This window comes from Heteronotia binoei, chromosome 9 (genome assembly GCF_032191835.1).
Source record: "Heteronotia binoei isolate CCM8104 ecotype False Entrance Well chromosome 9, APGP_CSIRO_Hbin_v1, whole genome shotgun sequence".
Classification (NCBI taxonomy): Eukaryota; Metazoa; Chordata; class Lepidosauria; order Squamata; family Gekkonidae; genus Heteronotia; species Heteronotia binoei.
In genome coordinates this window covers 119,507,142-119,531,758 of record NC_083231.1, presented here as the reverse complement: position 1 = coordinate 119,531,758, position 24,617 = coordinate 119,507,142, and the positions used below count along the sequence as shown (strand labels likewise).

Below are 24,617 nucleotides of genomic sequence, written 5' to 3'. Positions count from 1 at the left end.
ATCACCGCAATGACATTATTTCAGCTGGCTTTTAATCTGGAATGACTGATATGGGAGCAGGGAACCACATCTCATATCCTGAATGCCATCTGAAGTGTAATAGTGTCAACCAATATTAGCACCAGACGGTTTTAACTGTATTAATTGTTTTAATAACGTAATATGAACTGTTCTGTTTTTAGATGCTGTGAGCCGCCCTGAGCCTTCTCCGGCGGGAAGGGCGGGATATAAATCCAATAAACTTAAAACTTCAACTTATGAACTTAAACCTTCCTTTCCTCCCCCACAACAGACACCCTGTGAGGTAGGTGGGGCTGAGAGAGCTCTCTCAAAAGCTGCCCTTTCGAGGACAACTCCTGCGAGAGGTATGGTTGACCCAAGGCCATTCTAGCAGCTGCAAGTCGAGGAGTGGGGAATCAAACCCGGTTCTCCCAGATAAGAGTCCGCACACTTCACCACTGCACCAAACGATATCCATCTCTCCCAGTAGTCCTCAGTTATAGGAAAGCAGATAACCTGCCATCTCTGCCAGTGGAGACAGCGATTCATACCTATCCTGTATTAAAACTGCTTATTCTAAGTGGCCCGCGCCACTGTAATGTAGCAAGGAAGTCCACAGGGTAATTACACACTGTCTGAAATGAGGCTTCGTTTTCAAGTCGCCTTGGGGACAATCAGAATTTCTCAGCAGGAGTTCCTCACTGGAAAAAATCAAAGCAACCGCAACCCCTTCACAGCACCGAGGAGCGGGTACAAAGGGACTTGTTTGCGATGCGCGGCGAGGAAGTCCTTCTCCGCACACGATGCACACTTCGACAGCCACAGAGAATCGAGACGCTTTAATGCGAGGCCCCAAGCGCGGCAAAGAGAATTTACTAACCTCGTCAGGCGTGGCGACAAAATTGATTGCCGTATAATAGCGATCGTCTTCTTGGGAAAGGCTGAAGGTGAACTGATAGTCGATCAGGAGAGTGTCTGCACAGAAGGAGACAAAAGGGAGTTAGGAGCCGTCTTGGTCTAAAGCCGCCCGGGACAGATAGAAGGTGAACGAAAATACCGCGCAGACAGACAGGAGACAGTAAGAGGTCTCGTTTGGAATACCGTGAGAGCTTGGAAAATGTGCAAAAAAGGGCAACTAGAATGATTAAAGGGTTGGAACACTTTCCCTAGGAAGAAAGGTTAAAGCGCTTGGGGCTCTTTAACTTGGAGAAACGTCGACTGAGGGGTGACATGATAGAGGTTTACAAGATGATGCCTGGGATAGAGAAGGTAGGGAAAGAAGGACTTTTCTCCCTTTCTTACAATACCAGAGCTTGTGGGAATTCAATGAAATTGCTGAGCAGTCGGGTTAGAACGGATAAAAGGAAGTCCTTCTTCACCCAAAGGGTGATTAACATGTGGAATTCACTGCCACAGGAGGTGGTGGCGGCTACAAGCATAGCCAGCTTCAAGAAAGGATTGGATTAACATCTGGAGCAGAGGTCCATCAGTGGCTACTAGCCACAGCATATTATTGGAACTCTTTCTCTGGGGCAGTGATGCTCTGTATTCTGGGTGATTGGAGAGGGGGCCACAGTGGAAGGGCTTCTAATGTTCTGGACCCACTGATGGACGTCCTGATGGCACCTCGGTTTTTGGGCCACTGTGTGGCACTGAGTGTTGGACTGGATGGGTCATTGGCCTGATCCAACAGGGCTTCTTTTATGTTCTTATGTGACACAGAGTGTTGCAATGGATGGGCCATTGGCCTGATCCAACATGGCTTCTCTTATGTTCTTATGTGACACAGAGTGTTGAACTGGAGGGGCCACTGGCCTGATCCAACATAGCTTCTCTTATGTTCTTATGTGATACAGAGTGTTGGACTGGATGGGCCATTGGCCTGATTCAATATGGCTTCTCTTATGTTCTTATGTGACACAGAGTGTTGGACTGGATGGGCCACTGGCCTGATCCAACAGGACTTCTGTTATGTTCTTAGGTGACACAGAGTGTTGGACTGGATGGGCCATTGGGCTGATCCAACAGGGCTTATTTATGTTCTTATGTGACACAAAGTGTTGGACTGGATGGGCCATTGGGCTGATCCAACAGGGCTTCTTTTATGTTCTTATGTGACCCAGAGTGTTGCACTGGATGGGCCATTGGCCTGATCCAACAGGGCTTCTCTTATGTTCTTATGTGACACAGAGTGTTGGACTGGATGGGCCACTGGCCTGATCCAACAGGGCTTCTCTTATGTTCTTATGTGACACAGAGTGATGGACTGGATGGGCCATTGGCCTGATCCAACATGGCTTCTCTTATGTTCTTACGTGATACAGAGTGTTGGACTGGATGGGCCATTGGCTTGATCCAACATGGCTTCTCTTATGTTCCTATGTGACACAGAGTGATGGACTGGGTGGGCCACTGGCCTGATCCAACATGGCCTCTCTTATGTTCTTTTGTTCCTGTCACTGTATACTAAAAAGGACATCGCAGAGCTGGAAAAAAAGAAAGTTCTGGAAGCAGAGAGAAGCAAGGGGAGAAAGGAGGAGATTTCTCCACTGCTGCTTAGGCCCTTGGCCTCCACTACCAGTTGCTCTGTGTCCACGCCCAAGCACCAAAATTGTGAACAGATGAAAGGAGAAAACACAGCCTGTACTCACAGTAGCACGTTCCTTTGAGAGGGTTGCCTTGGTATCGGTTTTCAACCTCACACCTAGAAGAAAGAGCATTCAATAAGGTCGGCCTTCTGTCTTAATTTTCTCTTGAGGTTACACCCATCAAAAATATTTCCAAGGATTTCCTTTAAATCACATCCAGCGGAGGAGTCAAGTGCTTTTTATTAAAATACAAAAACAAGCAAGTCTAAATGCGCGACGACTTAACGAAAAGCAACACGGCAGCCCAGACAATGAACGCCCAGTGAAATAATAAGGCAGAAAGCCGGAACACGTGAGTGAAAGCCTCGGCGCTGTTTTAATAAGCTGAGCCACTATCAAAGCTTTTAGAAGCCCCAAAAACATGTGTGCTGAATTCAAAAAACCAAGTTTCCGCACAAGGTTTCTGTAGCAGAAGCCTAGGAGGAGGAGAACTAGAGCTCTGACAAAGCAGGAGTCAAACTGCACCTTTAAGACCAACCAAGTTTTATTCAGAACGTCAGCTTTCGTGTGCTCTCTAAGCACACTTCATCAGACGAGGGGATCAGGTACCGTGGGCTGAAATACATGCAGTTTGTTGATTAAGAGGGCAAACGGGCTGTGATCACATGGCGAAACAGTGTGGCTTGGCCATTTGGTCTGGATAAAAGGTAATAAAAGGGACAGTGGCTCAGTGGCAGAGCATCTGGTTGGTAAGCACAAGGTCCCAGGTTCAATCCCCGGCATCTCCAACTAAAAAGGGTCCAGGCAAATAGGTGTGAAAAACCTCAGCTGGAGACCCTGGAGAGCCGCTGCCTGTCTGAGTAGACAAGACTGACTTTGATGGACCGAGGGTCTGATTCAGTAGAAGGAAGCATCATAAGGGGAGGAACAGTGGCTCAGTGGTAGAGCATCTGCTTGGTAAGCAGAAGGTCCCAGGTTCAATCCCCGGCATCTCCAACTAAAAAGGGTCCAGGCAAGGAGGCGTGAAAAACCTCAGCTTGAGACCCTGGAGAGCCGCTGCCAGTCTGAGTAGACAAGACTGACTTTGATGGACCGAGGGTCTGATTCAGTAGAAGGCAGCTTCCTATAGTCATATATATCTAGTCCAACGCTTTTTGCTCTCTCCTTCCATTTCGTTTGAATGTGACCATTGAAACCACACACACACACCCACACCGGTACAGCGTGCTCGTGTTTTAGCAGCTTCATCATCACCCAGTTGGCTTTGTTTTGGGGCTGTTTTCCTATGTATAGGGAGGGACAGTGGCTCAGTGGTAGAGCATCTGCTTGGTAAGAAGGAGGTCCCAGGTTCAATTCCCGGCATCTCCAACTAAAAAAAAAGGGTCCAGGCAAATAGGTGTGAAAAATGTCCGCTTGAGACCCTGGAGAGCCGCTGCCAGTCTGAGTAGACAATGCTGACTTTGATGGACCCAGGGTCTGATTCAGTAGAAGGCAGCTTCATATATTCATATGTCTAAGGGGAGGGACGGTGGCTCAGTGGTAGAGCATCTGCTTGGTAAGCAGAAGGTCCCAGGTTCAATCCCCGGAATCTCCAACTAAAAAAGGAGAAATAGGCATGAAAACCTCAGCTTGAGACCCTGGAGAGCCACTGCCAGTCTGAGTAGACAATGCTGACTTTGATGGACCCAGGGCCTGATTCAGTAGAAGGCAGCTTCATATATTCATATGTCTAAGGGGAGGGACGGTGGCTCAGTGGTAGAGCATCTGCTCGGTAAGCAGAAGGTCCCAGGTTCAATCCCCGGCATCTCCAACTAAAAAGGGTCCAGGCAAATAGGTGTGAAAAACCTCAGCTTGAGACCCTGGAGAGCGGCTGCCAGTCTGAGTAGACAAGACTGACGCAGGGGAAATCATTTCTCTCCATCCTGCGGGGCATACCAAAAAGGCACAGGCAGGCTCCACACGGTTCTTTGAATCCCTGCCTTGGCGTTTTCCCAACCCTGGCCACACCAAACGGCACCCGCTCAGGTTTCGCTTCAGCCCCGGGCTCGAGCTGCTACTCACAGTTGACACTCCTCTCCTTTGATTCCTTTTGTGGTGCAGAAACACTTCCCTGAGTTTGCGTTGCAGATCGAGGCGTGGCCGTTACACTTGCAAGCTAGGGGGGAGAGAGAGAGAGAGAGAGCATACAGTGTGGGGGAACAGAAATACAGACGACCTGCAAGAGAGCAATTAAACCATTTAGCCGGTCACTCGGGTGGCTTTTCTCCGTTTGCTCCGTGACGCTGCACCTTTTCTCCGTTTGCTCCGTGACGCTGCACCAAACAGCGCACTCGGCGCGCCCCTTTATCGGTTCGCAAGAGTGCAAAACGATTAAAAACGCCGCGGCTGTCCTCAAGCTGGCCTACGAGAGCAACAACCCCCGAACCATTCAGTGGTCTGCGTCGTTTGGCCAAACGGTAAGCAAAGGGCGAGGAGAAAATATCGGGCTGAAGCCAACTCTACCAGCCCAAGTTCTTTGTGAAACATACGAAGTTGGGAACACACAGTCAGCTATTCTGTCAACCCGTGCATTGGATTTCCCTTGACTGCCATCTGTTGTCAACATATGCTGCGTTAATATTCCACTTTTCTTCCTTCCTGGAGCGCAAAAGTGGCAGACATCTAATTCCCAAGTGGTTTCCTACACAGAGTGAGATCCAAATTCGGTTAGCTTTTATGCAAAAGAACTGGATTAGAGTCCACCCCAGTAGCACCTTAAGAGACCAACCCATTTTTCAGGGTGTAAGCTTTCGAGAGGCAAAGCTCCAGGCTTTGAGTCTTGAAAGCTTATATCCTGAAAGTCCTGTGGCTCTCTAAGGCGCCGCCGGACTTTAATCTAGGAGACCCTCTGAAAAGAGCTTTAAGCAGGACTGGTATTATGATGTAGCTTCGTACCATGTGAAAAAGATAAGGCAGTCCCCTGTGCAAGCACGTTTCCGAATCTGGAATGACATTGCTTTCACAATATTTTCACGGCAGACTTTTTACGGGGTCGTTTGCCATGGCCTTCCCCAGTCAGCTACACTTTCCCCCCAGCAAGCTGGGGACTCCTTTGACAGACCTCGGAAGGATGGAAGGCCGAGTCAACCTGGAGCCGGCTACCTGAACCCAGCTTCTGCCGGAATCAAACTCAGGTCATGAGCAGAGCTTAGGACTGCAGTACTGCAGCTTTACCACTCTACCCCACGGGGTTCTTCTTCATACCATGTACTGGGCTGAAAATAACCATATGATGCATACTTCTCCAAAATGCACGTTTTTGCTCACAAATGTAACTGAATATAACTTATGGGCAAACTCATTGTAGGTGGGTTCGCATGCTGCAATTCCACAGGAGTTCAGGAGGAGTTCCAAAGTCAGGTTTTTGAAAGCTTTAGTTTCTCTCTTTTAAATGCAACCTCCTAGTCCAAGGGTGGTCAAACTTGCTTTAATGTAAGAGCTACACAGAAAAAACATCAGCTGTTTGAGAGTTGTAAGACATGAACATCAGATGTTTGAAGAAAGGAAGGAAGGAAGAAAGGGAGGGAGAGAGGGAGGAAGGAAGGAAGCGAAGGAAGGGAGGAAGGAAGGGAGGGAGGGAGTGAGGAAGGAAGGGAGGGAGGGAGGGAGGGAGGAAGGAAGGAAGGAAGGAAGGAAGGAAGGAAGGAAGGAAGGAAGGAAGGAAGGAAGGAAGGAAGGAAGGAAGGAAGGGAGGAAGGGAGGAAGGGAGGGAGAGAGGGAGGAAGGAAGGAAGCGAAGGAAGGGAGGAAGGAAGGGAGGGAGAGAGGGAGGGAGTGAGGAAGGAAGGGAGGGAACGGAGGGAGGGAGGGAGGGAGGGAGGGAGGGAGGGGAGGGGAGGGGAGGGAGAGAGGAAGGAAATAGGTGGAAACTTTAACTTCAAATGCATTCTCCAGGTCGCAGGCTGGCTTGAGTGGGAGAAGTGATTTCAAGAGACAAATGCTTCTCCAAGCCAGCCAAGGGGGTGATGGAGGCTTCAAGAGCTACACAATATGAGTGAAAGAGTGAAATGTTGAGTGAAATGTTGCTCCCAAGTTGCAGTTTGGCCACCCCTGTCCTAGCCGTTACTGGCTTGGATGCTTGAAAGAGTCAGCCCGCTGTGTCTCAGGAACTGACCTGGAGGAGCTGTGGTTCAGTAGTTCATCGCTCGCTTTATGCACAGAAGAGGTTCCTGGTTCAATCCCCAGCACCTCCAGTTCAAACATCGAAGGCAGCAGAACTCGGGAAAGACCATTCCTCTGCTCAGGATCCTCCGGACCAATCCAAAACGATACCAGTAACAAATTACCAACTTTGAACACAGTCTGTGTCCAGTGGCGCCCTTAACACCAAGGAAGTTTCATTCTGGGCATTAGCTTTTGTGTGCATGCAGGTAACTGTGTTCAGTTGCTTCAGACCCAACATAGCTACCCACCGGAATACCAAAACAGATGAACCAGTGATCTGATTCTGCAAAAGGCACCTTCTGATGCCAGTATATACAAGGATAGCTAAGTAATAGCCCCAGTGGAGAAGAGAGCAGGGTGTTTTTCAACAGTGGCCCCCAGCCTTTCTGACACCAGGGACCGGTTTTGTGGAAGACAATTTTTCCACGGACTGGTGGGGGTGCTGGGGGTTTTGCTGCCCATCCCTGCCCCTCCATGGGGGGACTTCAAATGAGAGACAGGCAAAGGTCACTGCCGTGCTCTCTCTTCCGCCCACTTGGGCCTTGGGCAAATGAAAAAGGTGGCGCTTTGGAGTGAGGCTGAGCTGCCTCTTTCTTTCGCCTGGGATACGGGCGAGTGAAAGGAGTGGTGCCGTGTCTCTGCCTCACTCCGCAGCCCGGCTGCTAACAGGCCATGGGCGCTACAGTGCAATCAGGGGTCGTTTTGTAGATAAATAGGTGGTGGCGCTCATCCTGGGATTGTCATGCAGCTGCACGTACTATTCAATGGACAAGGAGGTGGAACTCTCAGGAGGAGGAGGAGGAACTCTCAGAAAGGTTCAGGAGCTGTGCTCCTGTGAGCTCCCACTGCATCCGAGGCCTGAGTGCAATGCATGCAGTACTTTAGCTTCAACCCCCCATGGTCAGCAAAGCCAGAATCAATTACATAAAAGGATGGATGGATGGATGGATGGATGGATGGATGGATGGATGGATGGATGGATGGATGGGTGGGTGGATGGGGGGTGGATGGGTGGATGGGTGGGTAGGTGGATGGGTGGATGGGTGGGCGGGGGGACGGACAGATGGATGGATGGATGGATGGATGGATGGATGGATGGATGGATGGATGGATGGATGGATGAATAAGTGGGTGGATGAGTGGATGGATGAGTGGATGGGTGGGTGGATGGATGAATGGCTGGATGGGTGGGTGGATGGGTGGGTGGGTGGATGGATGGATGGATGGATGGATGGATGGATGGATGGATGGGTGGGAGGGTGGGCGGGTGGACTGGAAAATGAAGGAGTCAGGAGAGGGCCTTCTGACTGCTCAACCAATCAAAAATGCTCACCTGGTGGATACTGAAGAGGCCTTTTCAGTGGTAGCCCCACGATTATAGAACAAGCTCCCCGGAGAGGTGCACTTGCCCCCCCCCCCAACTCTTTCAATCATCAGGAGGTAGCTGAAGATGTTTTTTATTTAAGATTAATGCAGTCCTAAACTGCGATTTTAAAATTTTCGTTTTATGAATTTGCGTGTTCGCTCTACCTTTCATAAGCCGCCTTGAGCCCTGTGAGGACGAAAGGTGGCCAATAAATATTTTAAAAGATAAATTGCATAAATTAACAGCGGGAAAGCTTATGAAGTGACGCAGCTCAAGTAAATTACCCCACTCAGAGAATTCCGTTTAGCTTTATGCAGGATTTGAGTTTGCTTCTTTTGTTAGCGCAGCTAGCCTACGCACCACTGGCTATTGCCAATAACCACGCAATGGAAGCCAAATACACCATCGTCCAGTGCCAGCCCGAAGGCGAGGATGGGGGTGGGTGGGTGGGGAGAGAAACAGCCATCCCGACTTACGCTGGCAGGTCCCTCCATTGGTGGGGTCTCCATGGTAACCAGAGATGCAGGTCTCACAGTGCTTGCCGGTGGTCAGGTTCTCGCACTTCTCGCAGATGCTCTCGTTGACGCATTTACTGTGTCCGTTGCACTGGCAGGCTGGAAAGAAAGCAGAGACGCTCAGTACAACGGTATCGGTGCCGTTGAAATGTTACCGTTTGTCACCCCAATTCCCAGGGGCTCCTTTGGTACGCCGAGCTTTGAGACCAGCAGCAATGGTATCGTGCAAGGCCGGCGGGCAGCTCAAACCAGGATTCAACTTCCACTTTCACGTCAACAGCCAAACACGGCGAGCATGGAGGGAAACCACAGGATGCGGCCATAGTTTAGACAGCGTTCCCTGCGCCCTAGCATCGCAAAGTTCACAAGTCAACCCAAGGGTACCCAACTTGGTGTCCGTGAGCCCCGTGACGCCTGCCCCGTGTTTTGAGAACGTGGGCGTGGGCCCTTTGCCAAGCAAGGGTTTTGATTGGCCGCCGAAGTTTTGATTTGGCTGGGCAGATATTTTAAAAGTGCTGCTTTGGCGGCAGCTGCCACCCCAGCCCCAGGATCTTCGCCGTGCGACTGAAGCCGCGGCGGCCATTTTGTGGCTGGCCCCGCCTCTTGCGCCGACCACTTCTGTGTCACGATTCCAAAGGTCCCCGCAGAAACAAAAAAGGCTGGGGATCCCCAACATGGCTGTTCTAATACGGAAGCGGTGGAGCTTGCAGGGCGAACCCCGGGCGTCTTTTTCGACCGGCTGCAGGGCCGGTGCACGGGAGGTGAGGTAGGCAGCCAAAGCAAAACCCTGACAAAATAACGAATGCAATCATTAGTTCATTTATAATTACCGTATTTTTCGGACCATAAGACGCACTTCCCCCCCCCCAAAAAAAGTGGGGGGGAAAGTGTGTGCATCTTATGGAGCGAAGGTACGTACCTTCCTCTGGGGGGGGGGGCGATCCGCTGCCTCTGCCTCTGATCCCAGCGCTTCCCCCGCGCTCGCAAAGCGCTGGGTTTGCGGAGGGGGCGGGTGCTTCCTCCGTGCCTGTCTGCCTGGCTCCAGCTCTGATGCTTACAGCAAGCGCCGGGATGGGAGGGCAGACAGGCATGGAGGAAGCACGCTGCCCCCTCCGCAGCTGGCGCTCGCGAAGCGCTGGGTTTGCGGTGGGGGCAGCGTGGAGCGATCCCAGCACTTGCTGGAAGAAGCTGGAGGCTGGCAAGCAGGCGCGGGGGAAGCGCTGGGATTGGAGGTGGAGGCAGCGGATTGCCCCCCAGGAGGAAGGTGCGTCCCATTGTCCGGAGCGCCTTATGGTGCGAAAAATACGGTATTTGTGTAAGAAACTTCAAAGTACTTGAGTATCATGATCCAATCGAACAAAGAGTATTTTAGGTAAGTACATATAATTCATTTACAACACGCATCTAAGCACAATTCCCTCAGAACAAACGGCTTCAAGCGCTTAGTGCTTACAGAGTGCTTGTCAGTCCAAGTGCCTGTGCAGGTTTTTCTTCCAAAAGGAACGTAGCTTAAGATTCCCCGACGTCCCTCTGACGGAACCTGGAGACGGCGGGATGCTTGTCGCACCGTTTCCACTGTCTTTATCAAAGAGGGACATCCAACAAGTTGTATTTCACAATGGCACTTAAGGGCAAAGACTGAAGCTAATACAAGCAGGCAGTATCGTTCCCAAGGCGTATTAGCGGATATATTCCTTTTGGAAGAAAAATCTGCACAGGCACTTTGACCGACAAGCACTTTGTAGCGCTAAGCACTTGAAGCCGTTCGTTCTGACGCGATTGTGCTCAGATGCGTTTTGTAAATGAATTGTATGTACTTACCTAAAATGCTATTTGTTCGATTGGATCATGATACTCATAAGAACATAAGAGAAGCCATGTTGGATCAGGCCAATGGCCCATCCAGTCCAACACTCTGTGTCTCATAAGAACATAAGAGGAGCCATGTTGGATCAGGCCAGTGGCCCCTCCGGTCCAACACTCTGTGTCACATAAGAACATAAGAGAAGCCCTGTTGGATCAGGCCAATGGCCCTTCCAGTCCAACACTCTGTGTCACATAAGAACATAAGAGAAGCCCTGTTGGTTCAGGCCAATGGCCCTTCCAGTCCAACACTCTGTGTCACATAAGAGAAGCCATGCTGGATCAGGCCAATGGCCCATCCAGTCCAACACTCTGTGTCACATAAGAGAAGCCATGCTGGATCAGGCCAATGGCCCATCCAGTCCAACACTCTGTGTCACATAAGAACATAAGAGAAGCCATGTTGACTCATGCCAATGGCCGCTCCAGTCCAACACTCTGTGTCACATAAGAACATAAGAGAAGCCCAGTTGGATCAGGCCAATGGCCCATCCAGTCCAACACTCTGTGTCACATAAGAACCTAAGAGAAGCCATGTTGGATCAGGCCAATGGCCCATCCAGTCCAACACTCTGTGTCACATAAGAACATAAGAAAAGCCATGTTGGATCAGGCCAATGGCCCATCCAGTCCAACACTCTGTGTCACATAAGAACATAAGAGAAGCCATGTTGGATCAGGCCAATGGCCCATCCAGTCCAACACTCTGTGTCACATAAGAACCTAAGAGAAGCCATGTTGGATCAGGCCAATGGCCCATCCAGTCCAACACTCTGTGTCACATAAGAACATAAGAGAAGCCATGTTGGATCAGGCCAATGGCCCCTACAGTCCAACACTCTGTGTCACTTAAGAACGTGGACAAGAATCATAGAATCATAGAGTTGGAAGGGACCTCCAGGGTCATCTAGTCCAACCCCCTGCACAACGCAGGAAACTCACAAATCCCTCCCCCCATTGCTGTCAGATGGCCATCCAGTCTCTGTTTCAAAACCTCCAAGGAAGGAGAGCCCACCACCTCCCAACGAGGAAGCTTGTTCAACTGAGGAACCACTCTAACAGTCAGGAAGTTCTTCCTAATGTTGAGCTGGAAACTCTATTGATTTAATTTCAACCCACTGAATCAGAGAAGAATCATAGAATCCTAGAGTTGGACGGGAACTTCAGGGTCATTTAGTCCAACCCCTTGCACAATGCAGGAAATTCATAAAAACCTCCCCCTCAATTCAGAGGATCTACATTGCTGTCAGATGGCCATCTAGCCTCTGTAGTAAAACCTCCAAGGAAGGAGAGCCCACCACATCCCAAGGAAGCCTGTTCCACTGAGGAATAACTCTAACGGTCAGGAAGTTCTTCCTAATGTCGAGCTGGAAACTGTTTTGATTTAATTTCAACCCACTAGTTCTGGTCCTGCCTTCCGGGGCCACAGAAAACAATTCCACCCCATCCTCTCTAGGACAGCCCTTCAAGTCCTTGAAGATGGTGATCCTATCACCTCTCAGCCACCTCCTCTCCAGGCTAAACATCCCCAGCTCCTTCAACCTTTCGTCATAGGACTTGGTCTCCAGAAAATCGCAAAACTTAAACCAAAAAAAGTCCCCTGGTCCTGACATAGTTACCCCAGAATTCCTGAAGTCCCACCCCGAATGGTGGGCTCCCCCACTGGCTACTTTGTTCGCCATAACTGGCTGTATGAGCAGTTGCCTGGAAAAGCTGAGAAGGTGCACCCCGGAGTGCAATTTCACCCTGCCCCTTTCCCCTGTCGCATCGCCTGCTTGTAAGCAAAGATGTCCCCGTCTTTTCGCTCTCCCGCTGCGCTGCAGGGGAATCAACCGATGTTTTTTTTAAGAACCGGAGAGGAGGCGCAGCGTTAAATTGGAAAACCCTCGCTCCGAACGCCCCACCAGAGCCCCAACAATCGCTGCCTTTCGGATTCTCAAAGCAAACAACTGCGTATGCAGGAAAAGAACTATAACATCCTTAACCTATGGGTCAATTTCTCTATTCTGTACACGGATGCCGCATCACACGGTAGAAAATGATTTCATTCACAAGGAAAGGTTCCAGTGCTAGAATAAGGCAGACCGCTTTCACTGATGAAATCCAAGTTGACGGACAAGAGTTCATAGGGGACAGGCAGTCTCGTGTAAAATTCTTCAACCATTTCCGCATGGAATCCTGTAGTTCCCTTGAAAAAAAAACTGGCTCCAAAGGCAAAAGCTCTCCTTACATGTCAGTCGACTCAGGACCCCGTTTTGCATGACAATGCTTTTTCCAGAGCCAATCCGTTCTCAATTCGCAATTTGACGTCAAGCAGTTTGAATGCATTTCCAGTAGGCACAAGCTACTGCGTGATGTGGTATCCCCCATCCTCCACTTGCAGCTGCTGGAATGGCCTTGGGTTAGCCACAGCTCTCTCAGGAGTCGTCCTTAAAAGGGCAGCTGCTGGGAGAGCCCTCTCAGCCCCACACAGTATGTATGAAAGAGGCTCACATGACAACATCTAGGACCCTAGAGGTCCCTTCCAACTCTATGATTCTATGATTCTAGGAGGGGCTTACACTACGCTGAATACTACCAGCCTATATGTGGTTTATGATCAAAACAACTGGAACCAGTGCAATCAATGGAAATAACACAAAAAAACACCGGAAGTGATGAAATTTACATGGAAATGCGTATAAATACATTTGAGTGCAAGCTTAAATGAAACTTGCTAGCAGGTGCAAGTGGAGAGCCAGTTTGGTGTAGTGGTTAAGTGTGCGGACTCTTATCTGGGAGAACCGGGTTTGATTCCCCACTCCTCCACTTGCACCTGCTAGCATGGCCTTGGGTCAGCCATAGCTCTGGCAGAGGTTGTCCTTGAAAGGGCAGCTGCTGTGAGAGCCCTCTCCAGCCCCACCCACTTCACAGGGTGTCTGTTGTGGGGGAGGAAGGTAAAGGAGACTGTGAGCCACTCAGAGACTCTTCGGAGTGGAGGGCAGGATATAAATTCAATATCTTCATCTACCTCACAGGGTGTCTGTTGTGGGGGAGGAAGGTAAAGGAGATTGTGAGCCGCTCTGAGACTCTTTGGAGTGGAGGGCGGGATATAATTCCAATATCTTCTTCTTCTTCTTAAACAAAACAAAACTTTCAACATATGCATTTTCCCACAGTCTTTCAGTAGCCCTGTAAATCAGCTTCCTTCGAGTAGACTCAGTTGCGGGTGAACGCTTTTTTCCTCGGTGCCCGACTCCTAACGATGCGGAGATAGTAAGGAAGGAACCGCTTACGAAAGGACTCCTCACGGCTTCGATCACTTCGTCAGCCTCCTTCTCCCGATGTTACGCGGAGCCTCAGCTCATTTTTTTCAACATGGCTTCGCCCGCCACTGAGTCTACTCGAAGGAAGCCGATTTACAGGGCTCCTGAAAAGACTGTGTGGGAAAATGCATACGTTGAAAGCTCAGGGTTCCTACGTTTTGCTTTGTTTTAAGTTTCATTTAAGCTTGCATTAAAACGTATTTATACACATATATGTGGTTTATGACTTGTTGCCTATGATGTGGATCGTGGTTTTTGTTAATAGCTTTTTGTTAATTCTGCAATTATATCATCCAGTCTGGATGTGGTTTGCTTAATGTTTCTGTAAGGTTTTTAATGCTGTAAGCCACCCACAGCCCGCTTGTGGGATAGGGTGGGGTGTAAATTGAAAAATTAAATCAAATCGAATTAAATCAAGCAATGACGTCCGTGTCTTTTCTCTCTCCTGCTGCGCTGCAGGAGAATCAACTGATTATTTTCTTTAAGAACTGGACAGGAGGCCTTCCTCCCTCCCTTCCCCCACCACTGAGGCCTCAGCCAGAAGCAGCCCCCCGTGGCACTGTAGCATGTGGGGACACACGCTACAAAATGAAGGTGCAATCCCAGGAACAACTCGCAAGATCGGATCTACATGTTTTTTTTGGGGGGGGGGGCAAAATTAAGAAATGCCACCCCCTTATGGGCCATTCTTATGCTCCCATAGAATACAATGGGCTCCATACCCAATTTGGCGCCCCCCCTCCATCAGTGCCCAGGGCAAGAACCCCCCTCTGCCCACCCCCCCTAGATCTGGCCCTGACAACTTGTGGATGCCATCGTGTCTAGCTTGGCCCTGAGAGTAAAGCTCTGGAGACTGAAGGTGCAGCTCAGCTGACCGAGATCCCAAATAGGTGCTCTCGGGGCTTTCTTTTTTTGCAGCAGGACCTCCTTTGCATATTAGGCCACACCTCCTTGATGTAGCCAATCCTCCAAGAGCTTCCAGTATGCCCTGTACAGAGAGCCCTGCAAGCTGTTGGAGGATTGGCTACATCAGGGGGGTGTGGCCTAATGGGCAAAGGAGTTCCTGCTACAAAAAAAGCCATGGACAACACTCCCCCCTGATGTAGCCAGTTCTCCAGGAACTTACAGTAGGCCCTGTATGGATAGCCCTGTAAGCTCCGGGAGGGTTGGCTACATCAGGGGGGTGTGGCCTAATAGGCAAAGGAGCCCTGTAAGCTCTGGGAGGGTTGGCTACATCAGGGGGGTGTGGCCTAATAGGCAAAGGAGCCCTGTAAGCTCCGGGAGGGTTGGCTACATCAGGGGGGTGTGGCCTAATAGGCAAAGGAGCCCTGTAAGCTCCGGGAGGGTGGGCTACATCAGGGGGTGTGGCCTAATAGGCAAAGGAGCCCTGTAAGCTCCGGGAGGGTGGGCTACATCAGGGGTGTGTGGCCTAATAGGCAAAGGAGCCCTGTAAGCTCCGGGAGGGTGGGCTACATCAGGGGGTGTGGCCTAATAGGCAAAGGAGCCCTGTAAGCTCCGGGAGGGTGGGCTACATCAGGGGGTGTGGCCTAATAGGCAAAGGAGCCCTGTAAGCTCCGGGAGGGTGGGCTACATCAGGGGGTGTGGCCTAATAGGCAAAGGAGCCCTGTAAGCTCTGGGAGGATTGGCTATATCAGGGGGGTGTGGCCTAATAGGCAAAGGAGCCCTGTAAGCTCCGGGAGGGTGGGCTACATCAGGGGGGTGTGGCCTAATAGGCAAAGGAGCTCCTGCTACAAAAAAAGCCCTGGGTGATCTTCAGTAATTTTACCTGGACAATGAATAAAGGACCAGGTGTAATTGTTGGCGGTGAGACACATGCTGGCGTTGACGTCCGGTTTCAGGTAGGATTTCCCCATGGGCGGTGGAGAGGGAGCCGGCACCTTCATCGGGCCCTGGGATGAACCTTCGATGCACCTGCCCTTGCCGGTGTTGCTGGGCTCCGTGCACCAGCCGCAGCCAGGCTGCTCCAGGCAATGAGCGCAAGTGAAGTAGCCGGAACAGTTCTCAGCTGTGGGGAAGAGGAGACGGGGAGAGGATCAGCACGGCTGAGAAACGAAGCCCCCACTTCATCCAGCTGCCACACCGAATTGCGATTTGCACCAGCCGCCATTTAGGGTCCGAAATGAAATTTCGCACCAATGAAACATATAGGCGAAGCAAGGCTTGGAGTGGGTTGCTTCCTTTTGGCCTTTTGGGCTATTAGCCTCGAAAGCAGGGGTGGTCAAATTTGCTTATTGTAAGACCCACATGGAATAAACGTCAGATGTCTGAGAGCTGCGACGGAAGGAAGGAAGGAGGGAGGGAGATTGGGGAGAAAGCGGTGGAAAGAAAGCAACTTTAAATGCATTCTCCAAGCCGCTGGCTGGCTTGGCTTGGAGAAGTGATTTAAAGAGATGAATATTAGTGTAACTGAATATAACTTATGGGCAAACTCATTGTAGGCGGGTTGCTCGCACGCTGCAATTCCACAGGAGTCCAGGAGGAGTTCCAAAGTCAGGTTTTTGAGAGTTTTGGTTTCTCTCTTTGAAATGCAGCTTCCTAGTCCAAGGGTGGCCAAACTTGCTTAACATAAGAGCCACATAGAATAAACATCAGATGTCTGAGAGCCACCAGACATGAATGTCAGAAGTTTGAGGGAGGGAGGGAGGGAGGGAAGGAGGGAAGGAAGGTGGGAGGGAAGGAAGGAAGGAAGGAAGGAAGGAAGGAAGGAAGGAAGGAAGGAAGGAAGGAAGGAAGGAAGGAAGGAAGGAAGGAAGGAAGGAAGGAAGGAAGGAAGGAAGGAAGGAAGGAAGGAAGGAAGGAAGGAAGGAGGGAGAAGAATTGCAGATTTATACCCCGCCCTTCTCCCTGAATTAGAGACTCAGAGCGGCTTACAATCTCCCATATCTTCTCCCCCCACAACAGACACCCTGTGAGGTGGGTGGGGCTGGAGAGGGCTCTCACAGCAGCTGCCCTTTCAAGGACAACCTCTGCCAGAGCTATGGCTGACCCAAGGCCATTCCAGCAGGTGCAAGTGGAGGAGTGGGGAATCAAACCTGGTTCTCCCAGATAAGAGTCCGCACACTTAACCACTACACCAAACTGGCTCTCAGGAAGGAAGGAGAGAGAGAGATTGGGGATAGAGAGGTGGAAAGAAAGCAACTTTAAATGCATTCTCCAAGCCGCTGGCTGGCTTGGCTCGGAGACAATAATTTAAAGAGGTGAATGCCTTCTCCAAGCTAGCCAACGGGGTGGTGGGGGCTTCAAGAACCACACAGTACGTGTGAAAGAGGCTCACATGACTCCCAAGCTACAGTTTGGCCACCTCGATCTATAGGGTTGTCTCCCCGCCCCCCCCCCCCTCAAACCTTAGCCAGCCCTTTGGATATTGGGCACGGTGAGCTTTCGAGAAATCCCAAATTACAACTCTGTCCCCAGCCAAGGAACCACCCTGTGCTGCAAGGCGCAGGGCATTATTTATTCATTTATTTCACATGTCTACCCCGCCCTTCCCAAACGGGCTCAGGGTGGGGCATATCGAGACACGGGTGGGGGCGCCTATTCCAAGAGAACAAGGCGTGAGGGCTACATGTGGACGTAGATTCAGATTTGCATTAGAGCACCGACGGAGTGCCAAATAGAACTGCGCTCATCTTGATCGTTTGCACTAACCTGCCTCAACAAAGCATCACGTTTGCAGTGTTAGATTTGCGGAGCTCACCTTAAAAGTGTTATAGGGCCTTTTCTATGATTTTGGTTCCACAGTCCTAACCAAGGACAACGGGCTACTGTTAGATACGAGAGGAAGTCTCCCGTTTAGTGGAGGCTCGTTATACATTTTGCTCTGTAAACCTCTTTCGGTGGAAAGTAAGCGATCTTTCTACCTCCGGGAGTCACCGGGAGCCTATCTCTTGGAGAAGGTCAAATCTCCCTGCTGCGGCAGGAGCTCTGCGCTTACTCATCCTGGAATTGGGCCAGGAGGCCTACACTGGAGTCGAACAGGGAGGGGGACGAAACCGCAGATATGAAGTATGGGGAAGTGGAGCATGGGGGTCCAGATTAGCAACCCCCGGATGATATCTATTCCTCTCTCGCTTCTAAATTGGGATATGGGACTTATTTGACCAATGAAAGTAATCAGAATGTCAAAGGCAAAGACCGGTGCAGCCAATCTGTAAGTTGGCGTTCATTTATAGGAAAGTATAAGATGTTGTGACTATGGGGAAGAATTTCAGAGGAGAACGGAGTGTATGGTTTTCTCCTCCCCACATTAATGTGAAAAAACAATGAAAGAGATCTGCACATCAACTCTTTTGCGCCTCTGTCGTTTGGGAAGTCCTTTGCTTGGGAAGAAGGGGACTTCATCTATGTGCAACACGTGCACCATCCTTCTAAGTCAGAATCCCTTCAGGAACCAACCGCCTCATCCCAAGAGTCCCAACCCCAAGCCGCAGCTTGCTTACGTGGACAGTTGCTTGCGGTGTGCCACTCCATGCACTGGCCGTACGGGAAGGAGGCCACGTAGGCGTTGGAGTCCACGCACTGCTTCTTGTTGCTGCACCACATGCACTCCGGGTTGCTGCTGGTACACTCGCTGCATACCGTCCGGGAGGCGCAGGGCGTTCGGCACTGCTTGGCGCTGTGGTTCGCTGTGGACCAAGAAACACTGGATTACCATGCGAATCTCCCTATACGGCTGAGGACCTGCTTACCTCTCTCCCCACATGTTTCCCAGAGGGTACTTAGATCTAGAACACAAAATCTACTATCGATCCCCGGGCTGAGGGAGGCAAGACTAAAATCCACCAGGGAGAGAGTCTTCTCGATTGCTGCCCCCTATGGGTGGAACCGACTACTAGAAGAGGTTAGAGCCTTGCGGGACCTCTCCCAGTTCCACAAGGCTTGTAAGACAACATTATTCCGGCTAGCCTTTGACTGAATTCCTGATATAGTATAAAACAGGGGTGGCCAACGGTAGCTCTCCAGATGTTTTCTTTTGCCTACAACTCCCATCAGCCCCAGTCAGCATGGCCAATGGCTGAGGCTGATGGGAGTTTATTTATTTATTTATTTATTTATTTATATTAAGATTTATACCCCGCCCTTCTCACCTAAGTGTCTCAGGGCGGCTTACAACATGATAAATTAGACAACTTCAGATTGAAACATTTAAAATACAATTAAACTATGGGTTAATAAAAAGCAGGATAAAATAGGATAATTAAAACCGGCGGCCTATAAATACATTTTGTTCCATCCAGGATGTTTTCATTGTCAGTTAATGTCATAGGCCTGCCGGAAGAGGACTGTCTTACAGGCCCTGCGGAATTGCCCTAGATCCCGCAGGGCCCGTACCTCTTCCGGCAGCTGGTTGTAGGCAAAAAACATCTGGAGAGCTACCGTTGGCCACCCCTGGTATAAAAGGATACCTAAGAGCACTGAATCCCATCGTATATTAATAATATTACCACCAAACTGTTTTTAACTGTTATATTACTGAAAGTTGTATTATTTTAAAGGTATAATTAATGTTTTATTGTGATTTTAATTCTGTGAACCGCCCTGAGCCTGTTTCAGCGGGATATAAACCTAATAAATCAAATCAAAATCAACACATAAGATGCCTCTACAAACCTAGAATCGTAAAGCTGGAAGGGGCACTCAAGGTCATCTAGTCCAACCCCTTGCACCATGCAGGAAATTCACAAATAAAATTCACAAAAAATTCACAAAAAAAGGTTAAAACGCTTGGGGCTCTTTAGCTTGGAGAAACGTCGACTGCGGGGTGACATGATAGAGGTTTACAAGATTATGCATGGGATGGAGAAAGTAGAGAAAGAAGCACTTTTCTCCCTTTCTCACAATACAAGAACTCGTGGGCATTCCATGAAATTGCTGAGCAGTCAGGTTAAAACGGAAAAAAGGAAGTCCTTCTTCACCCAAAGGGTGATTAACATGTGGAATTCACTGCCACAGGAGGCGGTGGCGGCTACAAGCATAGCCAGCTTCAAGAGGGGGTTAGATAAAAATATGGAGCAGAGGTCCATCAGTGGCTCTTAGCCACAGTGTTTGTGTGTATATATGCACACGCACACATATACTGGCCACTGTGTGACCCAGAGTGTTGGACTGGATGGGCCTGATCCAACATGGCTTCTCTTAAGTTCTTATATTGACTGCAAGACCTTGTAGTCATTAACATTAGACTGAGCTTGTCTTTGTAAAATGTCTGGACATGTCATCGCCATATTGATAAACATTCAATAAAGTTTGTTTATTTATGGGGGGGGGGGGGAGTCTTTAAGTTGCTATCAGACGCTTGTTCTTTCTGCTCATCCGGTACTTAAAAGCATCTATTGGCTGATTGTATTATCTTAAGCTACTCCAAGACTCACAGCTAAGATTCCTAAGTTAGTCATATGTGACAGCAAATACACCTCAATATAAAACAAAATTTAGGTACTTCGTTGGCATTTTATTCTTTTTTGACGCATTATTATTTACGTGGTCAAAAAAATTGAACCACTTTTCAACAAAAAATCCTCCTGCCTTAGGATTGTCACTCAGTGTAAGTTGAGAAGCTATTTTGTCTTGTATAATCATTTCCCAGACCTTTTGGTACCATTGAGTGATCGTAGGGATTTTTGCCAATTTCCAAGACTTTGCCAACAAAATTTTGCCTGCTAATATCAAGAGAATAATAAGTTCCTTTTTATGCTTAGAGTAAGCATTGTATGTGTGTGTATGGTTCATGAATAGATATGTATGGATATGTTTTGGATTATGTCCTTGTTATTTAAAATATTGAACTATTGTATTTCTTATTTGGAAACCTTCTCTTGTTAATAAAAAATAAAAAATTTTGAGTTAAAAAAAAAAAGCATCTATTGGCTCTGGTCACACCTTGCCTGGACGTCTGACCCCTCGTTCTTTAGACTTATGTGTCCCCGAGGCACTGAGCACGTGCTAAAGCCAACTCCATGACACAACCGACTCTCCGTGCAACGAAACTCAATGAAAATATATTTGAATTACTATAATGAGCCTAATAACACCATGCATCACCATATATCGCCACAGAACATAATAATAGGAAAAATACACGTCAGTTAAAGGTCGCAGCTACTGTCCATATCAAGTGAGAATTGCCAAAGCCACGTTAGTGTCCTTGGAGGTAGTCCGACAGCAGGCTGGTCCAATTATGAAAACCATTTCGGGTTGGTTGGTGGTTCTTTCTACCATATGTGGTGGACTTGTGAAAGAGCTAAAATGTTTTGGCAAATAAGAACATAAGAGAACATAAGAGAAGCCATGTTGGATCAGGCCAGCGGCCCATCAAGTCCAACACTCTGTGTCACACAGTGGCAAAAAATGTTATATACACACATACACTGTGGCTAATAGCCACTGATGGACCTGTGCTCCATATTTTTATCTAAACCCATCTTGAAGGTGGCTATACTTGTGGCCGCCACCACCTCCTGTGGCAGTGAATTCCACATGTTAATCACCCTTTGGGTGAAGAAGTACTTCCTTTTATCCGTCTTAACCTGTCTGCTCAGCAATTTCATCGAATGCCCACGAGTTCTTGTATTGTGAGAAAGGGAGAAAAGTACTTCTTTCTCTACTTTCTCCATCCCATGCATTATCTTGTAAACCTCTATCATGTCACCCCGCAGTCGACGCTTCTGATTCAGCAAGAGATTTCTAAGATCCTGGGATATGAATTCAAGAAAGTGGCGGAGACTTTTCTGCTGGGATCACAAATGGAAAAATTTCCAAAAGAAGACAGAACTTTAATATGGCACTTGCTCTCAGCTGCTAGGACATTGTATGCGCAGCTGTGGAAGCAAGAAAAAATGCCAGAGAAATGGGACTGGATTATAAAAGTTATGTCATGGAGTGAAATGGACAAACTAACAAGGAAATTAAGAGACTATGATTTGGAACTCTTTAAGTTGGAGTGGAAGAAGTTCAGAAGATACGTAGAAAAAGAATGGAAAATAAAAGGACACTGGACAATCTTTGATAATGATTAAGTTTTTAAAATAAGAATATAACTTTTGGTTTTTTAACAGTTAAGGGTACCTTTAATATTTGTTTCCTTTAAGTAAATAACACTGGCGGGGGTCAAGTAACGGGGGGAGGGGTGGGGGAAAAGTAAGATATGAGGTAGAAAAATTTTTTCTTTTCCTTTAAGTTGTAGATATAGTTTTGCTACCATATGTTACTAATAAAAATTGTTTATCACAATTATGAAAACCATTTTGGATGGTTATTCGGATTAAGTTATTCACAGAATTTCAATTGGTCCAGTAGTGCCAAAATTCATTACGACGTCCCTTTTCCATCGCTCTAGGTTTCCTGTATACAATCTACAAGGCGCTAGTATTAATTGCCTTCCATATCAAGGGAGAAAGCCAACCCCACGGGGCTGCCAAACCGGACTGCCCCGAATGAATTGTCACTGCTGAACTAATTTACAGGCAGTGTTCCCTCTAAGCTGAGTTAGTGTGAGCTAGCTCACAGTTTTTTTGGCCTCCGGCTCGCCTGTTTTTGTCTCCGCTCAGGAAAAATGGCCCCAAAGCAAACCAATTTATGCAGTGGCTCGCAACATGAATGACCGCAGCTCACGAAGTAGAATTTTTGCTCACAAAACTCCACAGCTTAGAGGGAATATTGGTTACAAGGTCTACGAGCAAACGTTCGTTTATTTAAAAACAGTCACACTTCACACCCTCTGGAGTTTGGCTTCCGGCTGCCAGACAACCCTTGGATCTCCCTACACACATTGCCCTACAATAATAATTATTAATTATTATTAAAAACAACACAAAATATTTTGGAAATCAGTGCTAAAGATTGCTACAAAAATAATTGGTTGTGGTATCCCTCTACTACCAGAGCTGATTCTGCTAAATATGTGGAATAATAATCCGTGTTCTAAATTGAAATTAGAACTACTTTCTATTTTATTAATGGCAGCTAAAATCAAGGTGGCACAATGTTGGAAATCTGACAAAGGTCCTAATATTCATCAATGGTTTGATAAAGTCTGGGATCTCTTGATTCAAGATAAGTTGGCATCCTGCACATTGAAACTTGAAAATCCATTAGTAGCAGATACCTTTGTTGAAAAACGGTCTGGATTCCTTGCATATATAAATGAAGATCCGTCTTCCAGCTCATCTACTCCAACTAAATATCTGGAGTACATTCTGTACTAATTGGCTCTTCAAATATGCTGTTAGCTTGTAACACGAGTTAAGGTTTCATGTATGTAAAATGCATTTATATTTAAGTTTTGCACTTTTTCCGTATGTTTTTTTTTCTGTAAGTGATGTCTGTTTTTATACCAAATTAAAATAATAAAAAAGTAAGTTGCAAAAACAACAACAACAAAAAATGATCTACAAAGGACATTGTATGCGCAGCTGTGGAAACAGGGAAAATACCAGACAAATGGGACTGGATTGTGAAAGCTTTATCATGGAGTGAGATGGACAAATTAACTAAAACTTTTAAAGACTATGATCTAGATATATTCAAAAAGGAGTGGAAGAAATTTAAAAGATATATGGAGAAAGAATGGAATATAAAAAGCCATTGGACAATTTTTTAGTAGTAATGAGAGAAGAAAAATATTGAACTTTGATTGGTTAGCGGTACCTTTATAATTGAATTTAAATTTACAACTTCGGGGAAGTCAAATATTGGAGGGGGGGGGTTGAAATATGGGTTAGTATAGAAAAGAGACAATTAATTACTGTAACCATATGTTATTAATAAATTGTCAAAACACAACAAAAAATGATCTACCAGGCTTTTCACAGATGCTGCCGTTGACTTGGTTGATGCACGTGGCCGCCTTTAGCCCTTGGTTGCTTGGCTCCGCCAGGTAGCTGCAGAACCCAATATCGCTCGGCTCCCCCGGCAGCCACTGCAGCGAAGTGTTCGTGAAAGGAGACATGTCTTCCCAGCACCAGTAGGATATGTTGATCTTCCTCAGTCCGACCCACGGCGTCAAGGCTTTGGGCTAAGGAGGAGAAAGAAGAAGCGTCAGACAATGACAACTTTCGCATTACTAGCGTGCTTCCGTGAAAAACCATCTGTGTAGCAACTGGCCAGCTTGAACGGGCAACGGTGCCCTTTCTCTTAAAAATGCATCTTGCTTATCATAGAATATTTCTCCGGGCACTGCAAGCGGGCCGTGGGCATGAAACTAGTTGCTGGATAGATGGCATGGGAGACAGGACTGCCTCTCAATCAATCAATCAATTTTTAATTGTATCCCGCCCTCCCCGCCAAGGCAGGCTCAGGGTGGCTAAGGCAGGCTCAGGGCGGCTATCTCCTCCAGCAACTGCCCCTTTAAAATCACAGAGTTGGAAGGGTCCACAGAGACCATCTCCCTGCTCAAAGCAGGATCAGCCTAAACCAGGGTGGCCAAATTTGCTTAACGTAAGAGCCACACAGAAGAAACATCAGATGTTTGAGAGCTGCGAGACATGAACATCAGATCAGGGAGGGAGGGAGGGAGGGAGGGAGGGAGGAAGGAAGGAAGGAAGGAAGGAAGGAAGGAAGGAAGGAAGGAAGGAAGGAAGGAAGGAAGGAAGGAAGGAAGGAAGGAAGGAAGGAAGGAAGGAAGGAAGGAAGGAAGGAAGGAAGGCTGCAGATTTATACCGCGCCCTTCTCTCTGAATCAGAGACTCAGAGCGGCTTACAATCTCCTATATCTTACAAGCTCCTATATCAATCTCCTATATCCCCCCACAACAGACACCC

General features: G+C 48.1%; 1 protein-coding gene across 1 annotated transcript in view; it reads right to left on the bottom strand.

Moving 5' to 3' along the window:
• ATRN (attractin) overlaps positions 1–24,617 on the bottom strand; it is a 466,134-nt gene that overhangs the window by 228,662 nt on the left and 212,855 nt on the right. The window contains exons 14-20 of the mRNA XM_060247418.1: positions 23,656–23,872; positions 18,300–18,485; positions 15,626–15,865; positions 8,633–8,770; positions 4,650–4,743; positions 2,652–2,704; positions 881–975 (exon numbers count right to left, since the gene is read on the bottom strand). Of these exons, the coding sequence (XP_060103401.1) occupies positions 881–975; positions 2,652–2,704; positions 4,650–4,743; positions 8,633–8,770; positions 15,626–15,865; positions 18,300–18,485; positions 23,656–23,872 (1,023 nt within the window). The remainder of the gene's footprint in view (positions 1–880; positions 976–2,651; positions 2,705–4,649; positions 4,744–8,632; positions 8,771–15,625; positions 15,866–18,299; positions 18,486–23,655; positions 23,873–24,617) is intronic.